Source organism: Dendrobates tinctorius, unplaced genomic scaffold, assembly GCF_039654945.1.
Source record: "Dendrobates tinctorius isolate UK_male_01 unplaced genomic scaffold, ASM3965494v1 ptg000250l, whole genome shotgun sequence".
NCBI classification, from domain to species: domain Eukaryota; kingdom Metazoa; phylum Chordata; class Amphibia; order Anura; family Dendrobatidae; genus Dendrobates; species Dendrobates tinctorius.
In genome coordinates this window covers 11713285-11737899 of record NW_027361917.1, presented here as the reverse complement: position 1 = coordinate 11737899, position 24615 = coordinate 11713285, and the positions used below count along the sequence as shown (strand labels likewise).

The following is a 24615-nucleotide window of genomic DNA, read 5'->3' as shown; positions in this document are numbered from 1 at the left end:
GTTGTAGGACGGAGATATCGCATGATAAAGAGCTAATTATGTGGACACATGCTGCAAATAGTTGTTGTTTGGTAGTTATAGTAAAGGTTTAGAGGTTTGACAGGCTTTATTATTTGAATAATAACACGCAGACTAATGTAAGGTAATTGACAGTATGTTTTATTCTGTAAACAGCTGGTATACATACACTGTTTGACATTAATGCTCTGTGGAACATATACGTGTTATATGGTGTTTTCATCATCGTCAGTTTGTATATTGTATACCCTGTCTATGATTCAATAAACACAACACAAGCTGAGCAAATTGTTACCACCACTAGGCCAAACAGTATAAACTCCTACTGAGGAACATGAGCATATTAATCACGGACAACAATAGTGAAGGATAGTTGAGCAGTAAAAGGTTCAAAATGTATTTTGAGGCTTAAAATATAAAATGTGGTTGTTGGTTAAACAGAGAATATATTTTTCTTTAGTGAAACTTTAATAAATGTGTTCTCGTTGACTTGACATTGATGCCTATCCTTAGGTTAGTTCTGTCATTCCATCATAGTCTGACTGGTGGGAATCCAACCTCCAGGCCTGCAATCATACCAAACTGCAGAATCCTGGTTCTAGGACACTTTTTTTACTGCACAATGAATGGCAAAAAAATGAAAACCACATGACCATTGCAGAACTGTGTGTTTTTCACTATGTCAAAGTAAGAATAAAAAAAAGTTATGGCTATTGGAAAAGGGGTAGACAAAATCAAAAACACAAACATAAAATCGCCAGATGAAGGGCTCAAGAGTTAGCCAACATGTATAAGTTATTCCCTTCTGTGGACTACTTGAAGATACATTTTTGTAAAACTGTTTGACTGTTCTGGCAAAATATTTAAATAATGTACTGAAGGTTATCTGAATATTACAGCTTTTAGTTATGGCGACCCTTCAAGAAGAAATCTCATCATTAAAGCAAGTGAAGCAATCTTTGGAGGATCAGTGCCAGGCTGTGTCCAAATTACTTAAAGAAACCACAGAGCAGGTAAGCCTGATTTGCTAAAGCCACGCTCCACCGCAACCACATAGCATTTACACAAGAAATGAGCTGATCACGCAAAACTCCAATTTGTCTGTTCACGCGTTTTTCACAGGAAATTTCATTTGTGGAAATGTTGTTCTCCATGAATTTAATACTTTACAGACCCCAGAGTTTAATAAACGTAATATGTAAAAAATACAAAATCCTTATACTTGCCTCACTGCTCACATCTCCGGCACCTCCACTCCTCACAGTCGCCCATCCGGGCATCGTCACGTCTTCTGATCCCTGCCCCTTGTGCTGAAGCCTATCACACTGAGCCAGGAGTCCGGTTCTGCGTGAGCACATGAAAGGTCACAACGTTATGATGTCATGTTGTGCACCGTAACGTTGCTCGCGCGTGCTTTGGCGGTACTGTCCCTGGTCTCATCAGAGCTGGAAGTCCTGGTTCCTTATGAGAGCGGCAGGGATCAAAGGATGTGATGAGGTATGCCTTGAGGTTAGTGTAAGTGTTTTTTTTTTTACCTTTTGATGGCTCTGTACGGTGGAAAGAAAATGGTAGGACAGAGAGAAGTGCACTTGCTCAGAAACTCTATGGAGGACACTGTGTGGATGACATAACGTGTCATCCACACATCAAGAAGGATGGCGACCGCAAGAAGAGAGTAGTCACTGGATGAAGACCAGTGTTGCCTATCAGACCGGACTGCACCGTAAGATAAAAACTATTTTTGTGTTAAGCGTAGTGAATTGGTGACATACATGCAGCATTCTAGTATGTTGTAACGGAGGCTTACAGGTGCTCGCCATACTTTATATGGAAAAACCTGGTGACAGGTTCCCTTTAATAGTTCTCATGGAATAGAAGGATGGCCGATAAGCTTTCTAGTCTATAATTACCTGGGAAAGAAAATGAGCACCCTTGTGGTTTTTGCACCAGTCGCTTGGTACGGTGCCAGTCACTAGAGAATAACTATAAAAATTAAGGGCACAGCAATAACTGAGCCAAGTTCCTTAATAACCTTTGGGTGCCGTAGATCTGGGACCAGGGCTTTGTTCACATTCATTTTATTTAGCTTAGCTTGAACTATATCTACGTTTGATCAACTGAGTATATTAGATGACATACTGACACAATTTAACCTAACATATAATGCATATTATCAAGAGAATCCTTTCTATTTGATAATGTATGTATATTATTTCTCATATGTAATTATAAACCTGTGGATTATAGTATAAAAAGATCATATTTTATCTATATTTTAACAAGAACTCATTCAGACCTCTGGTGACATTTATATTCGGTGTGAAAATCCAATACGATTCCCATTGTAATAAACAGGATCCCATCTGTTGAGCATGTATTATGAATTTTTTAGGCGAGTCAAATAGAAGAGCTGAAGTATGCATTAAAGCAAGTTCGGGAGGAATGCCAGAACTGGAAGGGGCACTATGATGAGCTGAAATCGGATCTGGATGAATCTCATGATAAGGTACTCGAATACTTAGTAAAAATGCATACAAAAATTAAAGAAGGAAGAGCAACGTAAGATTTGGACTGAAATTATTGCAACATGTACAGTTTTGTGCAAAATAGTAGCAGTTTAACATCACTAATGTTACTAATTAACACATGTGGAATTATATAATTAACAAAAAAAAGTGTGAAACAACTGAAAATATGTCTTATATTCTAGGTTCTTCAAAGTAGCCACCTTTTGCTTTGATTACTGCTTTGCACACTCTTGGCATTCTCTTGATGAGTTTCAAGAGGTAGTCACCGGAAATGGTCTTCCAACAGTCTTGAAGGAGTTCCTAGAGATGCTTAGCACTTGTTAGCCCTTTTGCCATCTCGATTGGGTTCAGGTCTGGTGACTGTGGAGGCCAGGTCATCTGGCGTAGCACCCCATCACTCTCCTTAGTCAAATAGCCCTTACACAGCCTGGAGGTGTGTTTGGGGTCATTGTCCTGTTGAAAAATAAATGATGGTCCAACTAAACGCAAACCAGATGGAATAGCATGCCGCTGCAAGATGCTGTGGTAGCCATGCTGGTTCAGTATGCCTTCAATTTTGAATAAATCCCCAACAGTGTCACCAGCAAAGCACCCCCACACCATTACACCTCCTCCTCCATGCTTCACGGTGGGAACCAGGCATGTAGAGTCCATCCGTTCACCTTTTCTGCTTCGCACAAAGACACGATGGTTGGAACCAAAGATCTCAAATTTGGACTCATCAGACCAAAGCAGAGATTTCCACTGGTCTAGTGACCATTCCTTGTGTTCTTTAGCCCAAACAAGTCTCTTCTGCTTGTTGCCTGTCCTTAGCAGTGGTTTCCTAGCAGCTATTTTACCATGAAGGCCTGCTGCACAAAGTCTCCTCTTAACAGTTGTTGTAGAGATGTGTCTGCTGCTAGAACTGTGTGGCATTGACCTGGTCTCTAATCTGAGCTGCTGTTAACCTGTGATTTCTGAGGCTGGTGACTCGGATGAACTTATCCTCCGCAGCAGAGGTGACTCTTGGTCTTCCTTTCCTGGAGCGGTCCTCATGTGAGCCAGTTTCTTTGTAGCGCTTGATAGTTTTTGCCACTGCGCTTTGGGACTAACTGACCTTCATTTCTTAAACTAATGATGGCCACTCGTTTTTCTTAGCTGCTTTTTTCTTGCCATAATACAAATTCTAACAGTCTATTCAGTAGGACTATCAGCTGTGTATCCACCAGACTTCTGCACAACACAACTGATGGTCCCAACCCCATTTATAAGGCAAGAAATCCCACTTATTAAACCTGACAGGGCACACCTGTGAAGTGAAAACCATTTCCGGTGACTACCTCTTGAAGCTCATCAAGAGAATGCCAAGAGTGTGCAAAGCAGTAATCAAAGCAAAAGGTGGCTACTTTGAAGAACCTAGAATATAAGACATATTTTCAGTTGTTTCACACTTTTGTTAATTATATAATTCCACATGTGTTAATTCATAGTTTTGATGCCTTCAGAGTGAATCTACAATTTTCATAGTCATGAAAATTAAGAAAACTCTTTTGAATGAGGTGTGTCCAAACTTTTGGTCTGTACTGTGTATGTGTGTATATATATATATATATATGTCATAGATCGTGTTCATGCGGGCTCTGGCACTGAGCTTGCATGTTTTCTGGCACATAACTGATTTTATCAGCTGACGTGGGTGGAATCGCGATCTACCAGCAACTGTAGGGAGGCACGGTGGCTCAGTGGTTAGCACTGCAGCCTTGTAGCGCTGGGGTCCTTGGTTCAAATCCCACCAAGGACAACATCTGCAAGGAGTTTGTATCTTCTCCCCGTGTTTGCGTGGGTTTCCTCTGGGTCCTCCGGTTTACTCTCACATTCCAAAGACATACTGATAGGGGACTTAGTTTGTGAGCCCCATCAGTGCCAATAATGTCTGTAAAGCGTTGTGGAATTTAATGGTGCTATATAAATGAGTAAAAAAATAAATAACTGTTAACATGTTAAATGCAGCTGTTAATCTCAGACAGTAGCATTTAACATGGCCGTGCCGAAATCTCGTCACTAATCCCGCCCATCCGCATGCCCATCACATCAGCCCATCACATCATCGCTGGGTGCTGATGGGTTGGCATGACAATCGGGGGATCTGCAGGAGTCCCCTGTGCTTGTCATTTGCTGATCTGCTATGAGCATCACCCAGTGGCTGGCCATCAATAGCAGATGATCGATTCTGCAGCTTTAAGTCTCCTAAGGAAGCATGTAAAAATAAAAAAAATATTTATATATAATTGATATCTGGATCTTGAGTCTTGATCAACTGCTGTATCTACTAGGAGCTGGTGCTTAGAGCCTCTGGTGTCGGTCCCGATGCCTTTCTGAGCTGGATTCATGTACTGGTTCATATGGTTCTGTAGCTTAGGCTATGTGCCCACGTTGCGCTTTTGAAGCAGAATATTTCTGAGCGGAAACCCACACCCTCTTCCTGGGGCATTTTAGCATGCGTTTTCCTATGCGTTTTTGCAATACAATTGTATGTAAGCGAAAACGTGTGCGTTTCCGCAAAATTAATGAACATGCTGCCTTTTTCCCGCTAAGCGATTCCGCAGCGGAAAAAAACGCACCATTAGCACAACATGTGCGTTTTCAATTATGATTACATGGGATGCTTTTCTTAAGCGTTTCCGCGGCAGAATCGCGCGTCTAAAAACGCTGCGGAAACACTTAAAAAACGCAGTGTGGGCACACAGCCTTAATATTTGGTATCTGCGAACTCGTAATGGCTTGGAGAATCATAATAGTCAGTTTTAGTATTTTAGTAAACATGGCAAAAAGAAAAAAAAAAAAAGACATTGTACCAGTGGAGAGAGAACTTTGATCATGAAATTGATTGGAGAGGGCAAACCATAAAAAAACTGCAGAAAATAATTGGCTGCTCAGAGGAAAAGCTTTCCAGTGCTTTAAAATGTCAAACACAACCCGAAACACATGGTAGGAAAAGAAATGCTACCATCCGCATAGATCATAAAATCACAAGAATCTCTAAGAAGCATCCAATAATCAGCGCCAGGGAGATCAAAGAAGAACTTCAGTTACCTGTGAGTCCTGCACCCATCAGAAGACGCCTACGTGAAGCCAAACTATTTACAAGAAAACCTCGTAAACTACCATTGCTGAAAACAGACATGTTGAAAAGATTACAGTTTGCTGAAGAACACATTGACCTAAAGAAAAATGGCGCACCATTATATGGCCAGATGAGACCAAGATTGTTCTTATTTAGTCTAAATGCCGCAGACAGTTTGTGAGACGACCCAAACTACAGTACTCTGTAAAACATGGAGGTGCAAGCATAAAGGTTTGGGGATGTTTCTCATACCATGGAGTTGGCCCATTTATCGCATAACAGACACCATGGATCAGTTTGAATATATCAAAGTACTGGAAGAGGTCATGTTGCTTTATGCTGAAGAAGAAATGCCCTTGATGTGGGTGTTTCAGCAGTTGGTTCCAGACCAACAAGATTGATGTTATGAAGTGGCCAGCCCAATCACCATACTTCAATCCGATTGACAATTTGTAGAGTGACATCAAAAATGATGTTTTTGATACAAAATCTAAGACTGCAAAAGAACTGTGGAATGTAGTTCAGCCAGCCAGGGCTGGAATATCTGTTCACAGGTGTCAATGTTAGTTGGCTCCATGCCGCACAGATATAAAGCAGTAATTAGAAATAAAGGTTATATACTTGAGTATAAGACAATCCAAATATAAGCCGAAGCACTTAATTTTACCACAAAAACTGGGAAAACTTGACTCGAGTATAAGTCTGGTATACATTGTCCCTTCATCCCTATCTTGATATGCATGACCCCCATAAAAAAAAAAAAAAAAAACAGTAAAAAAAATAAACCATCCTACTTGCCTTCCTGCGCTCCCTCGCAGCATCTTGTCCCGGTGCCAGCAGCTGATTTATGCTTGTAAGCAGCACATGGCAGTGATGTCATATGCTGCTTACAAGCAGAGCACAGCTGCCAGAATACTCGCTGCTCTCGATGCTGGGACTGTGTGCATGGAGAGCAGTGAATAATCCTTGCCCTGTAGTAGCGGGCACAGTGTTATCCAGGGCTGTGGCGTCGGTAAGCCAAACCTGCGACTTGGACTCCTCAATTTCCCTTACACCGACTCCAACTCCACGACTCCGACTCCCACATATATTGCTTATATTTAAGTGAAAAATTTATTGTAGTACAATGTGAACATCAGACATTTAATCATTTTTATGATACAATAATCAAGATATTTAGATAGAACATAATATCTATTTATTGGACTACAACTTTAGAACACAAAACTGTAATAACTGGAAATATGTAATACACTATGTACTATCGATAACACACATATATATATAGTGTATGTGTATATATCACACTATGTAATAAACTATGTAAGTGGAAAAAAACAGTTTTCAACAAAAACATACTAAATAACATTTGTTAAATCATGCAAATGAGGACTACTAGAGAGTCATTTTGAGTCCTAAAAAATACATAACTCAAACATGTGCCATAAAGGACCAAAATAAATGATCCATATCTTTATTTCACAATACAAAATCACCAACAATAATTCACAAGTTTATAAAATGTAAATAGTACAGGAACAGGCGGGCAACTTCATAACCATATATGCAATGGTAAACCTCACAATCATGGATAGATAAATATTTCCACTCATGAGATACATATAATTTTTACAGTGTTTCGCTGTGGGCTCCAGAGGAAGCCACAGGGAAACGCGCGTCGGGGCACCTGCGCTCTGGTAAACGCATCCATTATGGGTAAGCATTACTTAGTTCTTATGGTGGAATAGGGTTTTTTCATATACTTTGGCCATGTTGATCCTTAATGGGCAAATTTTTTGTTATCACATGAGCCTTATAGTACCTTGTCAGCTTGCATTTTAAAAATGTTTTTTTTATAAAAAACTTTTCTGTATCTCCCTCCCCCTGAGCCGTGCTTTAATGGACATGTATCCTAGGATATGATGCACTTTGCACTTTTTGCTGTAAAATTTATATGTATCTCATGAGTGGAAATATTTGTCTATCCATGATTGTGAGGTTTACCATTGCATATATGGTTATGAAGCTGCCCGCCTGTTCATGTACTATTTACATTTTATAAACTTGTGAATTATTGTTGGTGATTTTGTATTGTGAAATAAAGATATGGATCATTTATTTTGGTCCTTTATGGCACATGATTGAGTACTATTTATTTTTTAGGACTCAAAATGACTCTCTAGTAGTCCTCATTTGCATGATTTAATACTGTTTGAGAGTATCCTTTTTCAAGGAATATGTATCAAATAACCCAATTTTTCCTAAATGTATTTCTAAATAACATTTGTGCAGTCTATGAATTTGTTCTAAGAAATAGAATTGCCTCCATCAGATCCTCCGTCATAGATGACCTCAAATCTGACCTAATAATATTTAGGCTAGAGAACAACCTCTCTACACTAACTTGGGTTGGAGGCAAAGCTGTAACCACATGGGCAGCATCTCTAACAATTTCCGGGTATAAAGGAATTGCCTCGTGCACAGTCAGTTTTGATGAACGGTTGAATTTTTCTGTTTTTTTGAGAGCAAGTGAAACATTTTGCTGAAATATGGTCAATCTGCTTGCTATAGGAGACGGAGTGAAATCTTTTTTCCTTGCGGCAACGCTTTGCCTGCTCCATGTCATCCAAATACTTGTCAAAGTCAAACTCCTCATCTGATAAGGATGAAGATATGGCAGCAGTAGCTAGCACTGTCAGGACCCAAGTCCTCTTGCGCCTGGCAGTCCTGTAGGCCACTTATCCTAACTGCTACCTCAGTCAGAGCTTCTTTTCCTTTGGTAAGCTGTTGATCATCAAGCAGTATACGATGACTCGGGTCCACATAAACAGCTGCCAGAAAAATTTTATTTTCCAATAGCTGTGTCTCTCTCCGTTTCATTGAAGCAGAAATGCCATCTGCGATTAAACCACCTCTTTGGGACAGGCAAAATAGCAAGTTCTTCCACTCTCTTATGAAAATGCCAGGAGTTAAATCCTCAGCTTGTAATTTTTTAGTCACGGTAAATGGGTGATTAAGCAATTCCTTCAATTCAGCCACCTGTGTCCATTGACCTTCATTTAGGGTTACCTGAGGGTTCGTCATATCTATAAGAAACGGTTTTAGTTCAAGCAATCGCTCAATCATTAAATAAGTGCTGCCCCACCGAGTGGCTTGATCGACAATTGCCCCTTTCCCAGCATGTCTCTTCAAGATGGAATCAATTTTAGGGGTTCTGGCGGCAATAACCAATGTCCTCACTTTTCCAATCAGATTTCCAGCATGTCCTTCTTGCAGACTATCTCTTATTGCCAGCTGCAGCGTGTGCACAACTTTATACAGCTCGGGGCCCAGGAATCGGATCCTGTGCAGAGCAGGCACCCCTCCCCCTCCTCTCTCTGGTGAAGACAGGACAGAGGAGGGGAGATTGCCCCCTGCAGTCTGGAGCCGATGCAGGACGGGAGCACTGCAGCATAAAAGTGAGTTTTGATAGGTGTGTGCCCCTGCCCCTCGATGGCTACGGCCATGATTCACACACAGCGTTTTTGCGGATCAGTTTTTTGCAGTAAAATACAGTGACTCTGGGCATCCCAGCAAAGTCAGTGGGTTTCCAGATATGACATTCAGACACATTGTTTTGTGAGGATCCATTTTTGGGCTGAATGAGCATGTCAGTTTGTGTGGCGTTTTTCTAATCTGCTTTTGCTATTGAAAACATTATCTATGAGCTCAAACCTTTCAGGTGATGCGGTTTTTTAAAAAGCTGATCTGCTTTTGCAGCTGAAAAACTTATCCTCAAAAAACGCTGTGTGTGAATGTAGCCTTAGATCAGGAATAGAACAGCCATTTATAGGACATTTCATAACTTTCCCAAATTCCTATGAAAAAATATTCAGCACATTCTGCATTGAACTACTGTACCCAATTTATTATATATTTTAGGAGTCGGTCCATTTTATACCGACTCCACCAAAATGAGCTCCGACTCTACGACTCCACAGCCCTGGTGTTAGCAGCAGCCGGACTTTCATGTGTGCCCGCTACTAAACGGAATGAATATTCACTGCTCTCCACTCCCATGGGAGTGAACAGCAGTGAATAATAATTTCCTTAAGTAGTGAGCATACGTGATCATCCAGCCGCTGCAAGAAGCTGGCGGCTGAAACTACTGTGCCCGCTATTAAAGAGAAATGACTATTCACTTCCAGCACTCCCCCCTCCATCTTGTGGGACCCTCACTCAGTATAAGCCGAGGAGGGCTTTATCAGCAGAAAAAAGGTGCTGGAAAACTTTGCTTATACTCAAGTATATACAATAACTAAATATTATGTTGGTGATTTAACAGAAAAGCTGGAAACAAATTTCAGTTTATACTGTAAATATCCGAATTTGTAAATAAAGTCACTGCTATTTTTTTGTGCAGCCTATTACTTTTTCTTCATTTTTGTTTTAAAAATTGATATTTTTTCATTTGGAATTGAATGTGCAGCTCCCAGTGCCTTTTGTGTATATGGAAATAAATGCAATTCTCAGGATTGAGCATTTTCTCGGTTGTTTTAAACACACTGCCATTATTTTGCACATAACTGTATCTTTCATAAGAAAGGGATGAGGCAGACTCTTAATCATAGGTGAGAGTGCACGCAATTCTTGATGGGTTTTCTTAAAGCGGGGGTCACAATTGCGAGTGCAATGTGAGAAACTCGCTTCAATACCCGGCACTGCCGCCAGCGGTTCAGACCGGAGCGTTCAGCTGCATAGAAAGACATGCAGCCGTACGGTCCCGAGTGCCAGCGGCAGTGCCCGGGTATTGAGGCGAGAGACTAGTGCGAGTTTCTCGCATTGCACTTGCAAGTGTGACCCTGGCCTAATACATCCAATAGGATCAGGAATGAGTATATCCGACGCTACAGATTTTGTTGAAATTTCTGTGACTGCTATTCATCTGAAACAACTGCATTTGGATGAATGGAACTGGTTTTCAGCCGCAGAAACTTCTGCAACAAAATGTGTGGTATGGGAATTCAACGGCAATAACTGAGATGGTCTTTAAAAAAAATCAAATGGGAATGATTCCTAATCAGAGAATTCTGCTCCTCGACATCTGCTTATAAAAAAGTATTCGATTAAGTCTGACAAATTGCTTTATGATCTGAACTGTGATTTGGCTATAATTTGCATGATTATGTCCAGTTAATTAAACAGTGTAGAGTAATTTGTTCTGGAATCTTTAAAGTAACTGCTTTTTCTTCATAGCTTTTCCGCTATTTTAGGCCAAATTCAGATGTCTGCATTTTAGGTACATGTTCTGCCCGTGGTTTTCATGGTTAGAACACGTACCCATTATAGTCTATGGAGCTGTTTACATGTCACTGATTTTTTTTGAAGACCTTTATAAAACGCAAAAACATTGCAGAGACATGTCCGTATTTTTTTCTTAACTGTATCACAATGACAATCACAGAATCATAAACTTGTATCGGTGAAAATCACAGACAGTACAAAGATGGCTGCAGTGTGTAGCGCATATGCTGTCCAAGATTACCATTGGAATGGATAGAAGAAACAGGATCCAGACCAGCGGCCGGGTCATTAATCTGTGGCCGTCGCACAATCTCCTTGAGAATGTTGCTTACATCCAGTCATCCGCGCGTCTCAGTTTGATTATCCGGTCTGACATGTCACATGTACATCACTCCATTCCACCAGGCCAGCCAATCAAAGGAAGAGCCGCAGATGCTGGCAGGCAAGAGGTGGTTCACCTGTACGTCAGCCACACATTACTGACCTGCCCGCTGCACTGGCTACTGCCAATCAATTCACTCCCACCCTAGAACTTAAAAAAATAAAATAAAAATAAATTGCATACCTGAAAATTACTCATGCTAAAAACTGACACACTGACCAAATACTGGTGAAAGTCTGATCTAGCACACTAATGAAAATTGGTCTTTTTTTTTTTTGTTTTTTTTTACACAAATGAAAAACAGTCTGAATAAGGCCTACGTGTGATAAATGAACAGGGGAAACTGTGAGAAAGCAAGAAAGTGTAGGCCCTTTGTGTTAACCCCTGTGTTTCGTAATCGTATAAATCTGCAGCACATATATTTCACTCACATTTCTGGCATTCAATTGTATCTTTCCAGCTATTAGATGCCACCAGCCAGCTGACCCTCGCCCAAGCTCAGCACATGCGAGAAGTCCAACAGCTCAATGAGAAGGTGTGCGGTGCGGTGCCCAGGGAGCAGCTCGCTCAGTTACAGAAGCGGCTCCTGGAAGAACAGCAGAGAGTGCAGCAGCTACAGGAGAGGATGAGGTTTCATGCTGAGCAGACTAACTGCCAACTGGCCATGCAGCAGGTACAACAGCAGTGTGTCTAGGGAATGTTCATCTATTTACATATTTCAACAAAATTGCTGAGAAGACCACCCTCCACCAACCAGAATCGCTGCCCCTATTAATGGTAGCACTGTCCACTCTACAAATCTTCCCATAAACTTATACATTGTTATACATATCTATTCTAAGCAGATGCTAGACTCCATGCACTTCAGCTTAGATACAATATACAGTTCCACTTTATTCACCGTTTTCATCTATTTTAAACAGACCACAGAATGATTCATTGTGTTCTATAGTTTTCTTTTTACATGTCCGACCAACAGATGCATGTTTTACTTTGGTCAGTTTTGGACATTCTAATTAATGAGTCCAAATAAACCCCGTCTGACTCGTGAATGTGTGAAATAAAAACGTCCAATAGAGTTAGCATTATTTTGGAGCAAAAGTATACTTCACTTTAGTGTTTAAACCCCTCGTTGGGGAGCTTGCTGCTGGGATTCCTTGAAATGTGAAGATGTTTACTAATTTTAGTGATTGCCTTCAGTTAACTTACTTGCTGCTTTACATTGGCTTGTCGAGAACAGAAAACCTCTATAACCATTTCAATAAGATGCTAGAACATCCTTGTTTAATGTGCGTTATTTATGCAGGAGGAACACGAGAAGCTCCTCCGTAGGATGGAAGAACGAATGCAAGATGTGGAAATGAATCTGAAAAACGTCCGGGTAATGTTGCAAGAAAAAGTTAACCAGTTGAATGAGCAGGTAAGTGACCCTGCTGTTCACTTGTGGGCTGACACTGTTGCATTAACTTTTTAACCCCTTCACAACTTTGGGTTTTTCGAGTTTTGAGTTTTCGTTTTTTTGCTCCTCTTCTCCTAACTTTATTTTTCCGTCAATATGGCAATGTGAGGGCGTGTTTCTTTCAGGATGTGTTTTACTTTTGAATGACGCCATTGGTTTTACCATATCGTAAACGGGAATGAAATTCAAAGTGTGGTGGAATTGCAAAAAAAGTGCAATTCCACAGTTTACTTTTTACCATGTTCACTAAATGGTAAAACTGACTTGTCAAAAATTTTTTGGCATATTGATTTTTTTTCTCGTGAAGCCATTTAATTATTGGATTATTTTTATATATTGATAGGTCAAGATTCTCACTGCGGCGATACCAAATATGTATTTTTAAATGTTTTATTTTGAATGGGGCAAAAGGGGGGTGACTGTAATATTTGTATTTTTTTTAAATATTTGTAAAAAAAAAATAATTTTTCTTTACTTGCTTCATAGTCTTCATCCGACCGCCTGTGTAACTAAAATGATCACCTGTTGTGATCGCTGGCGCTCATAACTATCCGGCAATGAGAACCACAAGGGTCTCCTGCAAACCCACAGTCATCATGGCGACCCACGGTCATGTGACATGGGAGGACCTAATGATGCGTTTCCGGCGCAATAATGTTAAATGCCGCTTTCAGAGACTGACAGCGGAATTTAACATGTTAACACCCGCTGCTGTTAGGAGCACATGTCAGCTGCGTTCATCAGCTGACATGTACCAGAAAATTTGCGAATTCATCGCCGTAGTGTGCAACAAACTGGGAGGCGATTTATTATGTACCTATACGTCATAGGTCGTAAAGGGAATCGGTCGGTAGGATCAATCCCCCTAGTCCGTCTATGTGGACATGCAGGTCATAGAAAGTTAAATAAAATGATACTTCAATATCTGCGATCTGATGTCTTATTCCAGAGAAATCCATATTTTTCTTAATATGTCAATGAGCTGTTAAGATCTATGGGCAGGACATACAGCTCTAGCAAAAATTAAGAGACCACTGCACAGTTTTATAAAAATCAGCTTCTCTACATGTCTGACAGCCATTCCATTCCAGTGTCAGTTGAATTCCAACCAGAGTACACCTCATTCTACTTAATGTGCTTCTGATTAGGTGATCACCTGAACCAAATCTTATTTAACTAAGGAAAGTATAAAAAATCCAGCTGTGGTGTTCACAATCCTCTAGTAATAGGACACGCTGGATGACAAAATAAGTGCTAGTAATATCCCAGAAGTAATGGGAATGAAAAAGTGAAAAACTTTTAACCATGCCAAAGAAGTTGAAAAGAAAAGTCTTGAGTGTGGAAAATGGCTCAGTTCTGGCTTTACTAGCAGAGGGATACAGTGAGCGGCATGTTGCCTCCATCCTTAAAATTTCTAAGACAGCAGGCCATTACAACAAGGTCAAGCGGCAGACAATGGGGACAACAAAGTCGTAGAGGGCGAAAGCGACACTCCACTGATCGGGATGACAGTCCTCTTATTCAAATGTCACTCAGCAACCGCAGGATGACAACAAGTGACTTACTAAAAAAATGGCAAATGGCAGCTGGGGTGAAGTGCACGGCAAGAACAGTTCGTAACAGGCTCCTAGAGACAGGGCTCAAGGCATATAAAGGTATAAAAAAAAGAGTCTTTCATAAAAGAGATGCAAAGGAGAAACAGGCTGAAGTTTGCCAAAGACCATAAGGATTGGACCATAGAGGACTGGAATAAGGTAATCTTCACTGACAAGTCTAATTTTGAGCCTTGCCCAACACCTGGTTGACTAATGGTTAGACGGAGACCTGGAGAGGCGAACAAGCCACAGTGTCTTGCACCCACTGTGGAATTTGTTGGTGGATTGGTGATGATCTGGGGATGCTTCATCAAGGCTGTAATTGGGCAGGTTAATATTTGCAAAGGACGTATGAATCAAGTCGCATACAAGGTTATCCTGGAAAAACAGTTGATTCCTTCTACTCAGGCAATGTTCCCCAACTCTGAGGACTGGTTTTTCCAGCAGGACAATGCGCCATGCCACATAGCTAGGTCAATCAATATGTGGATGAAGGACCACCACATCTAATCCCTGTCATAGCCAGCCCAATCTCCAGACCTGAACCCCAATGAAAACCTCTGGAATGTAATCAAGAGGAAGATGGATAGTCACAATCCATCAAACAAAGAAGAACTGCTTACATTTTTGTACCAGGAGTGGCATAAGGTCACCCAAAAGCAGTGTGAAAGACTAGTGGAAAGCATGCCAAGACGCATGAAAGCGGTGATTAAAAATCACGGTTATTTCACAAAATATTAATTTCTGAACTCTTCCTGAGTTAAAACATTAGTATTGTTGTTTTTAAATGATTATGAACTTGTTTTCTTAGCATTATTTGAGGTCTTTAAGCATTGCATTTTTTTTGTTCTTTTGACCATTTCCCCGTCCTGCTGTGTGGCTCTCCCCCCTCCCAGTACACATGGCTCAGCTCCCTGTCCTCCTTCGTGCTCCTCCATGCTTCCAATGCCCTCTGTGCAACCCCGGTCCTCCTCCATGCTTCCAATGCCCTCTGTGCAGCCCCCGTCCTCTTCCATGCTTCCCCTGTCCTTCCCCAGTCCTCCTCCTTCATACTCACCCCTCCCGTGCCTCACTGAACGTCCTCTGCATTCTCCTTGTCCGAGCGCTGACAGCTTCTTCCTGCCTTCAGCGGTCACATGGTACCGCTCATTAAGCTCATGAATATGCTTCCACGCCCATGGGCATCCATATTCATGACCTTAATGAGCGGTACCATGTGACTGCTGAAGGCAGGAAGGAGCTGTCAGCGCTGGGAAAAGGAGGATGCAGGGGACGTTCAGTGATGGCACGAGGGTGAGTATGACTTCCCAGCCACCGGCTCCTGCCGCCGCTGGTTTCTGCTGAAATGACTCGTGTATAAGCCGAGGGGACATTTTCAGCACAAAAAAAAGTGCTGAAAATTTCGACTTATACACGAGTATATACGGTATACCTATAAAGAGAAAAATCAGACAAACCGAAAATTTTGCAGTGGTCTCTTAATTTTTGCCTGAGCTGTAGATCTCCCTGAGAATCTGCCTCCAGAGATTTTAAATGAAAGGAGGCATTACCAGTGTAAGCAATGTAATGACTGACAGTCTGCTGTCCTGATCTTCATGTCTCACAGTGCTAACTCCGCCTTTCATTTAAGAAATAAAAAGCAAATTCTCTGGGATATCTAGGTCCGGCCCATCTATCTTTACAGCTTATTTACATATAAGAAAAACATGGATTTCTCTGGAATAAGACATTAGATCGCAGATATCAAGGAGGTCACTTTGACTTCCTATGACCTACATGGGCATATAGACGGCTTAGGAGGATTGATTGTAATGACAGACTCCCCTTAAGAATACAGGGCTGTGTATGTAAATCTGCATTGCAGAACGTTGGGAAAGCACTTTACTGCATGAAGCTGCATGACGGGATTAATGGTCACCTAGATTTGAAACTTCCATTAAAAACTGGAAATGGTGTAACAAGTTTGTGATGTTATACATGAGCACCTACCACAGCATACAGGTGACTGTGTACATGGTGGTGCAGTCAATGTAGGTGTAAGGTGCCAGGGGAGGGATCCATCAAGCTAGTGTCTCTGTTGTACTGCTTGCCAGGCTACCCGCCATAACACACCCTGAAAATACAAAGAAGGTCAGCCAGAGGTACTAGATTGGTTAGTACAAGGTTATTGTAGAGTTGAGCGACTTTGGTCGGATCGGGTTTCGTGAAACCTGACAAACAAAATTTGTTTCAGATGAAACTGGTCCGACTAGGGCAAAAAAAAGTCGGCGTTTCGGCCGAAACCCGACCCCAGTGCAAGTCAATGGGAAATAAAAGTTGGCATTGAGCTGATGACATTCATCCACTCAATGCCGACTTTTATTCCCCAATGACTTGCATTGGGGTCGGGTTTCGGCCGAAACGCCGACTTTTTTTTGCCCTAGTCGGACCAGTTTCATCTGAAACAAATTTTGTTTGTCGGATTTCACGAAACCCGATCCGACCAAAGTCGCTCAACTCTATTATATAGTATTAGATACTAGATTTGGTCAACAGCATTGGTTGTTATTGACAGAATCTACTAATATTATGTCCTTTGATATGTAGAAGGGTACAAAAGATCTACCGTAACTAACCCTGGCGCTGCCCTCGACCACTTAACATGCATGTGTTAGCAGCAGAGTGATTGCCTGCAGAGCTATATGGATCTCTGCTTTACTTTGCAATCATCTGTATATAGTGTGAATGTTTCATGCTTCTTCTTTCCTCATATCTCTATTCAGCTGGAGAAAAATGCCAAATCTGACTTACTTCTAAAAGATCTGTATGTGGAGAACGCCCAGCTGATGAAGGCGCTGCAAGTGACAGAACAGCGGCAGAAGAGTGCAGAGAAGAAGAACTATTTTCTTGAGGAGAAGATTGCAGCATTAACCAAAGTTGTGAAGAAAATTGCCCCTGCCTCTGTGGCCATCTGATGCTGTATGTGCACTAGCCTGTCGGGGCTGGGCTCCTGATACTATTCGGGAGGACCACGCCGCACCATGGCTTCCAGCTGTAGCCTCTTGTTTCTATGGAATTCCAGCAATGAAAAGCTTTGAGCAATTCAGGAGTTGTACAAATGGCGCACATCATACCAGAAGACAATCACACGGGTAATTCGCACAGCTTGGACTCTTCACAAACTTCTTGTTTCTGGTGTAGGACCGCACATGTCATATTATACCCTGCTACTCTGGCAGCTGCCTGCTGGACACTAAGAGTTATGGAGGACTATGCCAGTCTATGCACTACCCCACAATGGCTGCCGTGTAGCCTGATATTCCAGGCATGGTATACAGAGCAGGTCCCCTTTCCTTAATCCATTCTATTAACCAATTTTGTACTGAATGCAGTTATGTGACTGGCTGTATACAACTCTAGTCATCGGATTTCACTTTCCAGTAATGAAAGGGTTATGTCTGCCGAAATGTGGGTGGGATCCTTTTATTTTGCACTATAAGGGTAAAACACTATGTTAATTCTTTGAACTGGTCCAAATGTTACATGTCTCTAAAGATTTTTTTTTTTTCCCCTGCAATGAAAGTTATTGTAAAGCCTCATGCAAATGTCTGCACTGGAACTAACCTAGGATTCTCATAGGAAGGGTCAGATTTTGGAAATATGGATTATTTCTCCTCTAAATGTATTGTTAGGGAAGAATATCTCCATACTTACTGCTTCTTAATAAAGGTCTACTTACACTTTAGAGGAGGGCCAACACTTACTTGACCAAATACTGTTTCTCCACATACCTCAGTCCTGTGTTCAGTGGAGCATGCATGTGTTATCAATGGGGGGAGTCGAGTAAGCCACTACCAGATGCCTCTAACATCTAACCTGTGACCAGCCAACATTTGCCATCAGTGACACCACCAAACAACTTAGATCGTCATCTGGCCCTACCGAAATCAGCCATATCTAAAGCTAGGGTGCACACTGTGTCTGGGCAACTAGCCTATGCTATACAGCTGGCGCTTTTCCCACTGTAAGTCCCTATACAATAGGTCTGTATGGTGGACAGATAGAGGCATCTATCGTGACTGTGGCCACTGTTGGCTGCGTACCTCCTGAGTGTGGACACAAATTGAGTCCAGATCCAGCCTGAGGCCTCATTCAGATGTCAGTGTTTTGTTATGCCCGATTTTTATTGACCCATAGATGTGTAATGGCGCTTTTTTGATGCAGGTAAAAAAGACATGGCTGTTGCACAGAGTCCGCAAAAACAGACATGTGAAAAGTCGCATAGACTAGAAAAGGTACGTGTTATAGCCAAAACCCCCTCGTGCAAAACGGACATGTACTGCCGTCCTAAGCATCTACTAACAGGGCAATGACTGTGGAGTGTCAATCTTGGCTATACAGAAAGTATACCTCTAGAAAGAAGTGTATATGAATAGCAGAAATAATTCAACCATCTGCACATGGAAGGGTCATCAACCTCCAATTTACGTTGCAAGGAAGAAAAGGCGTGCTTATTTAATTGGTGCTGGCACATTGCTCCTTCCCTGGTCAGACAATTAATATTGTATAAGGGAATAGCACACCAAGAATAGGCACAAATTGGAAGATTTTTGATAGGTTTTAATTTTGTACCCTCATATCCAAAAATTTGTTACACCGCAAAGTGAAGTATATCACCTTGTCGGGTACTGTACCCTTTGTCAGGCTGAGAATAGGATTGTGTAGAGTGTCTTTATTAGATGAAAAAAAGAATGTCCATTTGTACCAGTCTATGAAGGGATGGATCACTGGGCTGTATAAGGACCCAGAGAGAGTGGAAAGGACTACTGTCCATGGGAGAAAGGACACCGTAGTCAAATGTGCAGTGGATAGAGAGGACTGCGTTGTGACCGTTCCATTGCCTCATATACTGGTGCAAGCGGACAAACTGCAGTTCTTTCATCCAAGAAAGACATTCCACACATCTCTTATTCAGAGCCTGCCTCACTTTGAGATGTAATTTTTTTTTTTTTTTTTGTGGGGGGATTTCAGGTCTAAAATGTAAAACATTCCGTTCTGTGCCTTTTTTGGTGTGCTGCTATTCCCCTATACAATAATAATTCAATCTACTGCATCCAAAAGAAAAAAAAATGCTAGCTGTAACTTCCTATAAAACAATTTATACAAAAGTTCTGACCCAATCTTTGACTACAGTGCAATACACATACCGCATTTATGCCGTGTTCACATGCTGCAGGTGCGGTGCTTTTGTAGCCATTATTGTGGTACAACTACAATGTTCTCTGGTAAACTGCAGCAAAATAATGCACTAAACTAAATGCAGTGCTAAACAAGCACATTTTGCCATCTATCACCCGGTCCCCATACATCATGTTATTGGCAGCATTTACACGCGGCGATTTGCTTTTGCAAAAGATTTTTTTTTTTTAATGCTGGCAAACAATCCAATTGCCTGATCAAATGGTTTTGCTCTTTCATTAGTTAATTGCTGGCATCTTTACACAGGGCGGTAATCGGCTGATCATAAAGGGAATCTGTCCCCAGGTTTTTGTTACCCCCTTTAGAGCAGCATAATGTAGGGGCAGAGACTGATTTCACACTTGTTTTCACTGCTGCAGATCCAGTGATTCTCTGAAAGCTGAGCTCTGTATAACCCCGCCCACATCACCGATTGGCAGCTTTCTGTGCTCATAAAAAGCTGCCAATCCGCAGTGGGGGCGGGGCTAGGCAGTCCTCTAGTGATAATCTGCTGCTGATAAAACTATGATTTAAATCAAAACTACACTAAGCAGCCCAGTGACATCACTGGAATCAGGTTCTCCGTCCCTACATTAAGCTCCTTTCTGATCAGGTGGCAAAAATCTGGTGACAGATTTCTTTTAATAGTCATTATGGTGCCTTCACACAATGCAGCTGGCCGTGTGGCCGAAACGTTGGTCACTTGTGAAACAATACAGACTGCAGCTTTTGCAAAGCCCTTACTATACGCTTTTATAAAATGAAAAAGTGTAACCCTGATACAGTATGGCCTCCATACTGCTGTGTTATTGGGAGAACCTGGACATTGTCCTATGCCAAAGAAAACAGTGCTCGGTTAGGAGGGCTGAACCTTGAATCTATAGTAGAAAATCCCTGAATAAATCAGCGCCCAACATAGACGACATCCTGATAACAGCTAGCACTAACTTAGGTGCTCTCCTATGGTTGTACATAGGCACACCACTTTGAAGCCTGTGGGTATTGTAGGAGGATAATCTGTTGTACGGCAGACTCCCTTCACAGACTTGCAAGAACATGAGGCTCAGTATTGGTACAAGAGGAGAAACAGGACAGCGCCTCTGCACCAATTTTTTCACTCCCGCCTTACGATCAAATAAAAGGAATGAACTTTATATGTTTTTTTTTTTTTATCTGGAAACGCAGCCAGGTTGGCAGTTTTTCTTCTGGTACCACTCTGGCCTTCTCTTGAATAATCAGCCACATTGTTATATATTTTGCTTTGTGTGCAATATTGTGCACTAACGCAGCAGTCGCACCTTTGCTTGTACAATCCCCGTCTGCTGCCTACTAGGCCCAATGATACCATGTCTGATATTCTGAATTACACCTTTATTAAAGGTAAGAAATCATTTGACGTTCTTAACATGCTAAGGAATTTATTGAATAGTTCATGTCACCAGCGTGTATAGAACCATGTCTGTAAATATGCTGTTCTTGGCCAGCTGTATACATTTCATAAAATATGTACAGTTTTATATGTAAAATGTGTGTATATTTATACCGCAGATACCAAAAATAAGGTTGGACTTAAATGTAACAGCGTTACAGAGACCTGATAATCATTTTGATGACAAGGATGTTAATAAAAATTGGAAATCAATTAAGTAATTTTGTATTTTTTTTCCTTATGTCCAGAAATGCTATTTACCTGCAGGTGTAAGGGAAATCTGCAGGTAAACAGCAGTTAAATTCTTTATAGCTGTCTTACTGGAGCACTGGCTGCAGAGAAAACATGACGTTTTGTTCTCCCTGCAGCCGCTCTTTGTCGGGGGGCAGTGCACTATACAATGAGCGCACTGTAATCACTCCCCGGCACATTGTTGGCCTCCTCTGTCCACATAAACCAAGAATGTTATATAAACTGATTGATTCAAAGTATAAATCCATATTTACATGTTACTATACACATAAAATAAATCCACGAGGTCCATAAATCCAGTATAGAGGAGCTCATGACAATATGTGCTCCAGGACGCCTTGCCGGATGAGCTGTTCACATTTCCATCTGGGCAAGAAATGCTGTAAGATAAAAAGAAGGAAAGTAAAACAATGAGGAGGCTCATGTTCAATAAGCATCTGGACTTTACATTCTCTCAGGACACATCTTGACATTTAAAGGGAATCTGTCGCAAGGATTTTGCCGCATAGGGACAGAGACCTTAATTCCAGTGATATCCTTTACTGCGCGGCTTGGTACAGTTTTGATAATCTGCAAAGTGATTTTATCACTGGAAGATTAATAAACCTGCTACAATGTATCCCTTTATATTAATGCACTCTATAACTGTGCCACCACCACTGATTGGCAGGTTTCTGCCCTTGTACGGTGTACACAAAGCTGCCAATCAGTGGTGTGGGCGGGGTTATACAGAGCTCAGCATTCAGAGAACTGCTAGATCTACAGCAGTTGACCCACTGGGTTCCATACACTGACAGTAAAAGTAGAGACTCGGACTGCTGACTCTCAGTTAAGCAAACACACAGAGTATATGGGGAGAGGGCCAGGAGGCTCTTACATTAGTTGTGTATGGAAATTCCACTAGCAAGTCATTACAAATATCACAATATATTGCACAAATAAATGATGCCGGAAGCATATGAGATTAAATTATAACCATGCCTTGGTGTTTAAATTATACAGAAGGGCTAAGCCTGATATGTAGGTTACACTGAATGTAAACGTCCCAGTGGACTGCGTAAGTTAAGTGCATAGCAAATACAGATTAAAAGGCATGAAACCACTTATAAGGCAATGAATGCTCATTCCAGAAAAATGTAGGCTAAGGCTGGGTTCACATAGCATTTAGGCAGTCCGTTTAACGGATTGCGTTACACCACGGTATTAACGCGATGTAATGCATCTGTTAACGCTGCCATTACCGAGCGCATCGCTAACGCTTGTCATAAGCAGGATGCGCTAGCGATATGCTGTCATTCTGTGATGGACCCTCGGACACGGTCTGCAGTGTTCATCGGGCTGGCACTGTTAGCGCAATTGGATTATGGAGTAGCGTTAATGCAGTCAGTCAACGCTATGCGTATAAGACATCGGATCACAGATATCAAGGGATCATTTTATTTTGCTTCCTATGACCTACATGCCCATAGAGATGGCTTAGGAGAGATGATCCTGCTGACAGATTCCCTTTAAGAGGAATGTCTGACTTGACAATGGCAATGTATCTGTGAAAAAAAAGACCACTGGTCTTATTCTCATAAGCAGGTAAGCAATCAATGTTGTGCCAAACATTAAATAAGATTAATAAACAAGCAAATTCATAGGCTACCAGTGAAGGAGACAGACAACATACACCTAGAAATTTTCCAACAAAGTCACAAGGAAATATTGGCTTTTTGTACTCCATTTATGTTTCAAAAAGAAGGCGAAGGTAACATACATCTCTCCATTAAAGGGGGCCTGTCAGTTGCTTTATACTGCCCAAACTACAATCCGCATGAATCAGCGCCTGGCTGTGCAGTTACAGTATTTTCTCTGAACGCTCTGGTGTTTCAGAAAACAAATAATCCAGGCAGGGACGATAGGGAGAAACCTGTCAATCACCTCTTGCAGAGCTGGGAAAAAGCCGTCGATGGGTGGCACCAGCCTAGTCAACGTCTCTCCCTATGGTTCCCACCTGGATTTTCTAATTATATTTTTAAGAAAAGCCAGGCTTCATGTCAGATTTCTTGCTAACTTTCCAGCATGGAAAATTATTTACCCACTTTCACCCCCCCCCCCAAATTTTACAATTCTGACCACTGTCCCTTTATGAGGTCATTACTCTGGAACGCTTCAATGTATCTCATTGATCCGGAGAGTGTTTTCTTGTGATATATTGTACTTCATGACAGTGGTAAAATTTGTTCAATATGACTCACATTTACTTGAAAAAAAAAAAAAAATCAAAAATTTTCAGAAAATTTTGAACATTTTCCAATTCTCCACCTTGTATGCTCTTAAACCAGAGTTAGGTCACACAAAATAGTTAGTAAATAACATTTCCCGCATGTCTATTTTACATCAGCACAATTTTTTAAACATAAGGTAGGTTTTTTTTTGCTACGAAGTTAAAAGGGGTTGATCAGCAATTTCTAATTTTTCCAACAAAATTTACAAAACTTTTTTTTAGCGACCACATTAAAATTTTAAGTGACTTCGAAGGGCCTATATGACAGAAAATACCCCAAAGTGGCACCATTCTAAAAACTGCACCCCTCAATGTACTCAAAATCACATTTCGAGACATTTATTAACCCTTCAGGTGATTCACAGGAATTAATAGACTATGGGAGGAAAAAATGAACATTTAATTTTTCACAAAAATGTTACTTTAGACCAGTTTTTTTTCTATTCACAATGGTAATAGGAGAAATTTCACAGTCATTTTTGTGGTCCAGTTTCTTTGAGTACACCAATACCCCAAATATGGTGTGGAAACTTGTGTTTAGGGCACAACAGGACTCAGAAGGGAAAGAGCGCCATTTGACTTCAGGAGCACAAAATTGGCTGGAATCATTAGTGGACGCCATATCCCTTTTGGAGAGCCCATGATTTGCTTAAACAGTGGAAAACCCCCTGCAAGTGACCCCATTTTGGAAACTAGACCGTTCAAGGAATGCATCTACATGTGTGATGAGCACCTTGAACCCCCAGTTGCTTCACAGACGTTTATAACGTAGAGCCGTGAAAGTAAAATAAAAACAGGGATTTTTGTGTACTCACCATAAAATCCTTTTCTCCGAGCCAATTATTGGGGGACACAGACAGTGGGTGTTATGCTGCTTGCCACTAGGAGGACACGAAGTAAACCAGAAAAAAAAGTTAACTCCTCCCCTGCAGTATACACCCTCTTGCTGGCTGAGATTTTTCCAGTTCCGTGAAAAAAGCAGGAGCAGCATAAACAGTCAGCAATAACCATAACTATGTCAAAAACTAAGAATGCTACAGTGAGCCAATAGGCTAAACAGGGTGAGTGCTGTGTCCCCCA

The 24615-nt window shown here is 41.3% G+C and overlaps 2 protein-coding genes across 4 annotated transcripts in view; one reads left to right on the top strand and one right to left on the bottom strand.

The window, feature by feature from the left end:
* NINL (ninein like) overlaps positions 1–21227 on the top strand; it is a 232276-nt gene extending 211049 nt beyond the window's left edge. For both annotated transcript variants that reach the window (XM_073557474.1, XM_073557475.1), the window contains 5 exons: positions 918–1031; positions 2411–2524; positions 11775–11987; positions 12621–12734; positions 17131–21227. In XM_073557474.1, the coding sequence (XP_073413575.1) occupies positions 918–1031; positions 2411–2524; positions 11775–11987; positions 12621–12734; positions 17131–17322 (747 nt within the window). In that variant the 3' untranslated portion in view covers positions 17323–21227. The remainder of the gene's footprint in view (positions 1–917; positions 1032–2410; positions 2525–11774; positions 11988–12620; positions 12735–17130) is intronic.
* The window catches only part of GINS1 (GINS complex subunit 1), a 35658-nt gene continuing 31979 nt past the window's right edge, over positions 20937–24615 (bottom strand). For both annotated transcript variants that reach the window (XM_073557481.1, XM_073557480.1), the window contains exon 7: positions 20937–21646. In XM_073557481.1, the coding sequence (XP_073413582.1) occupies positions 21578–21646 (69 nt within the window). In that variant the 3' untranslated portion in view covers positions 20937–21577. The remainder of the gene's footprint in view (positions 21647–24615) is intronic.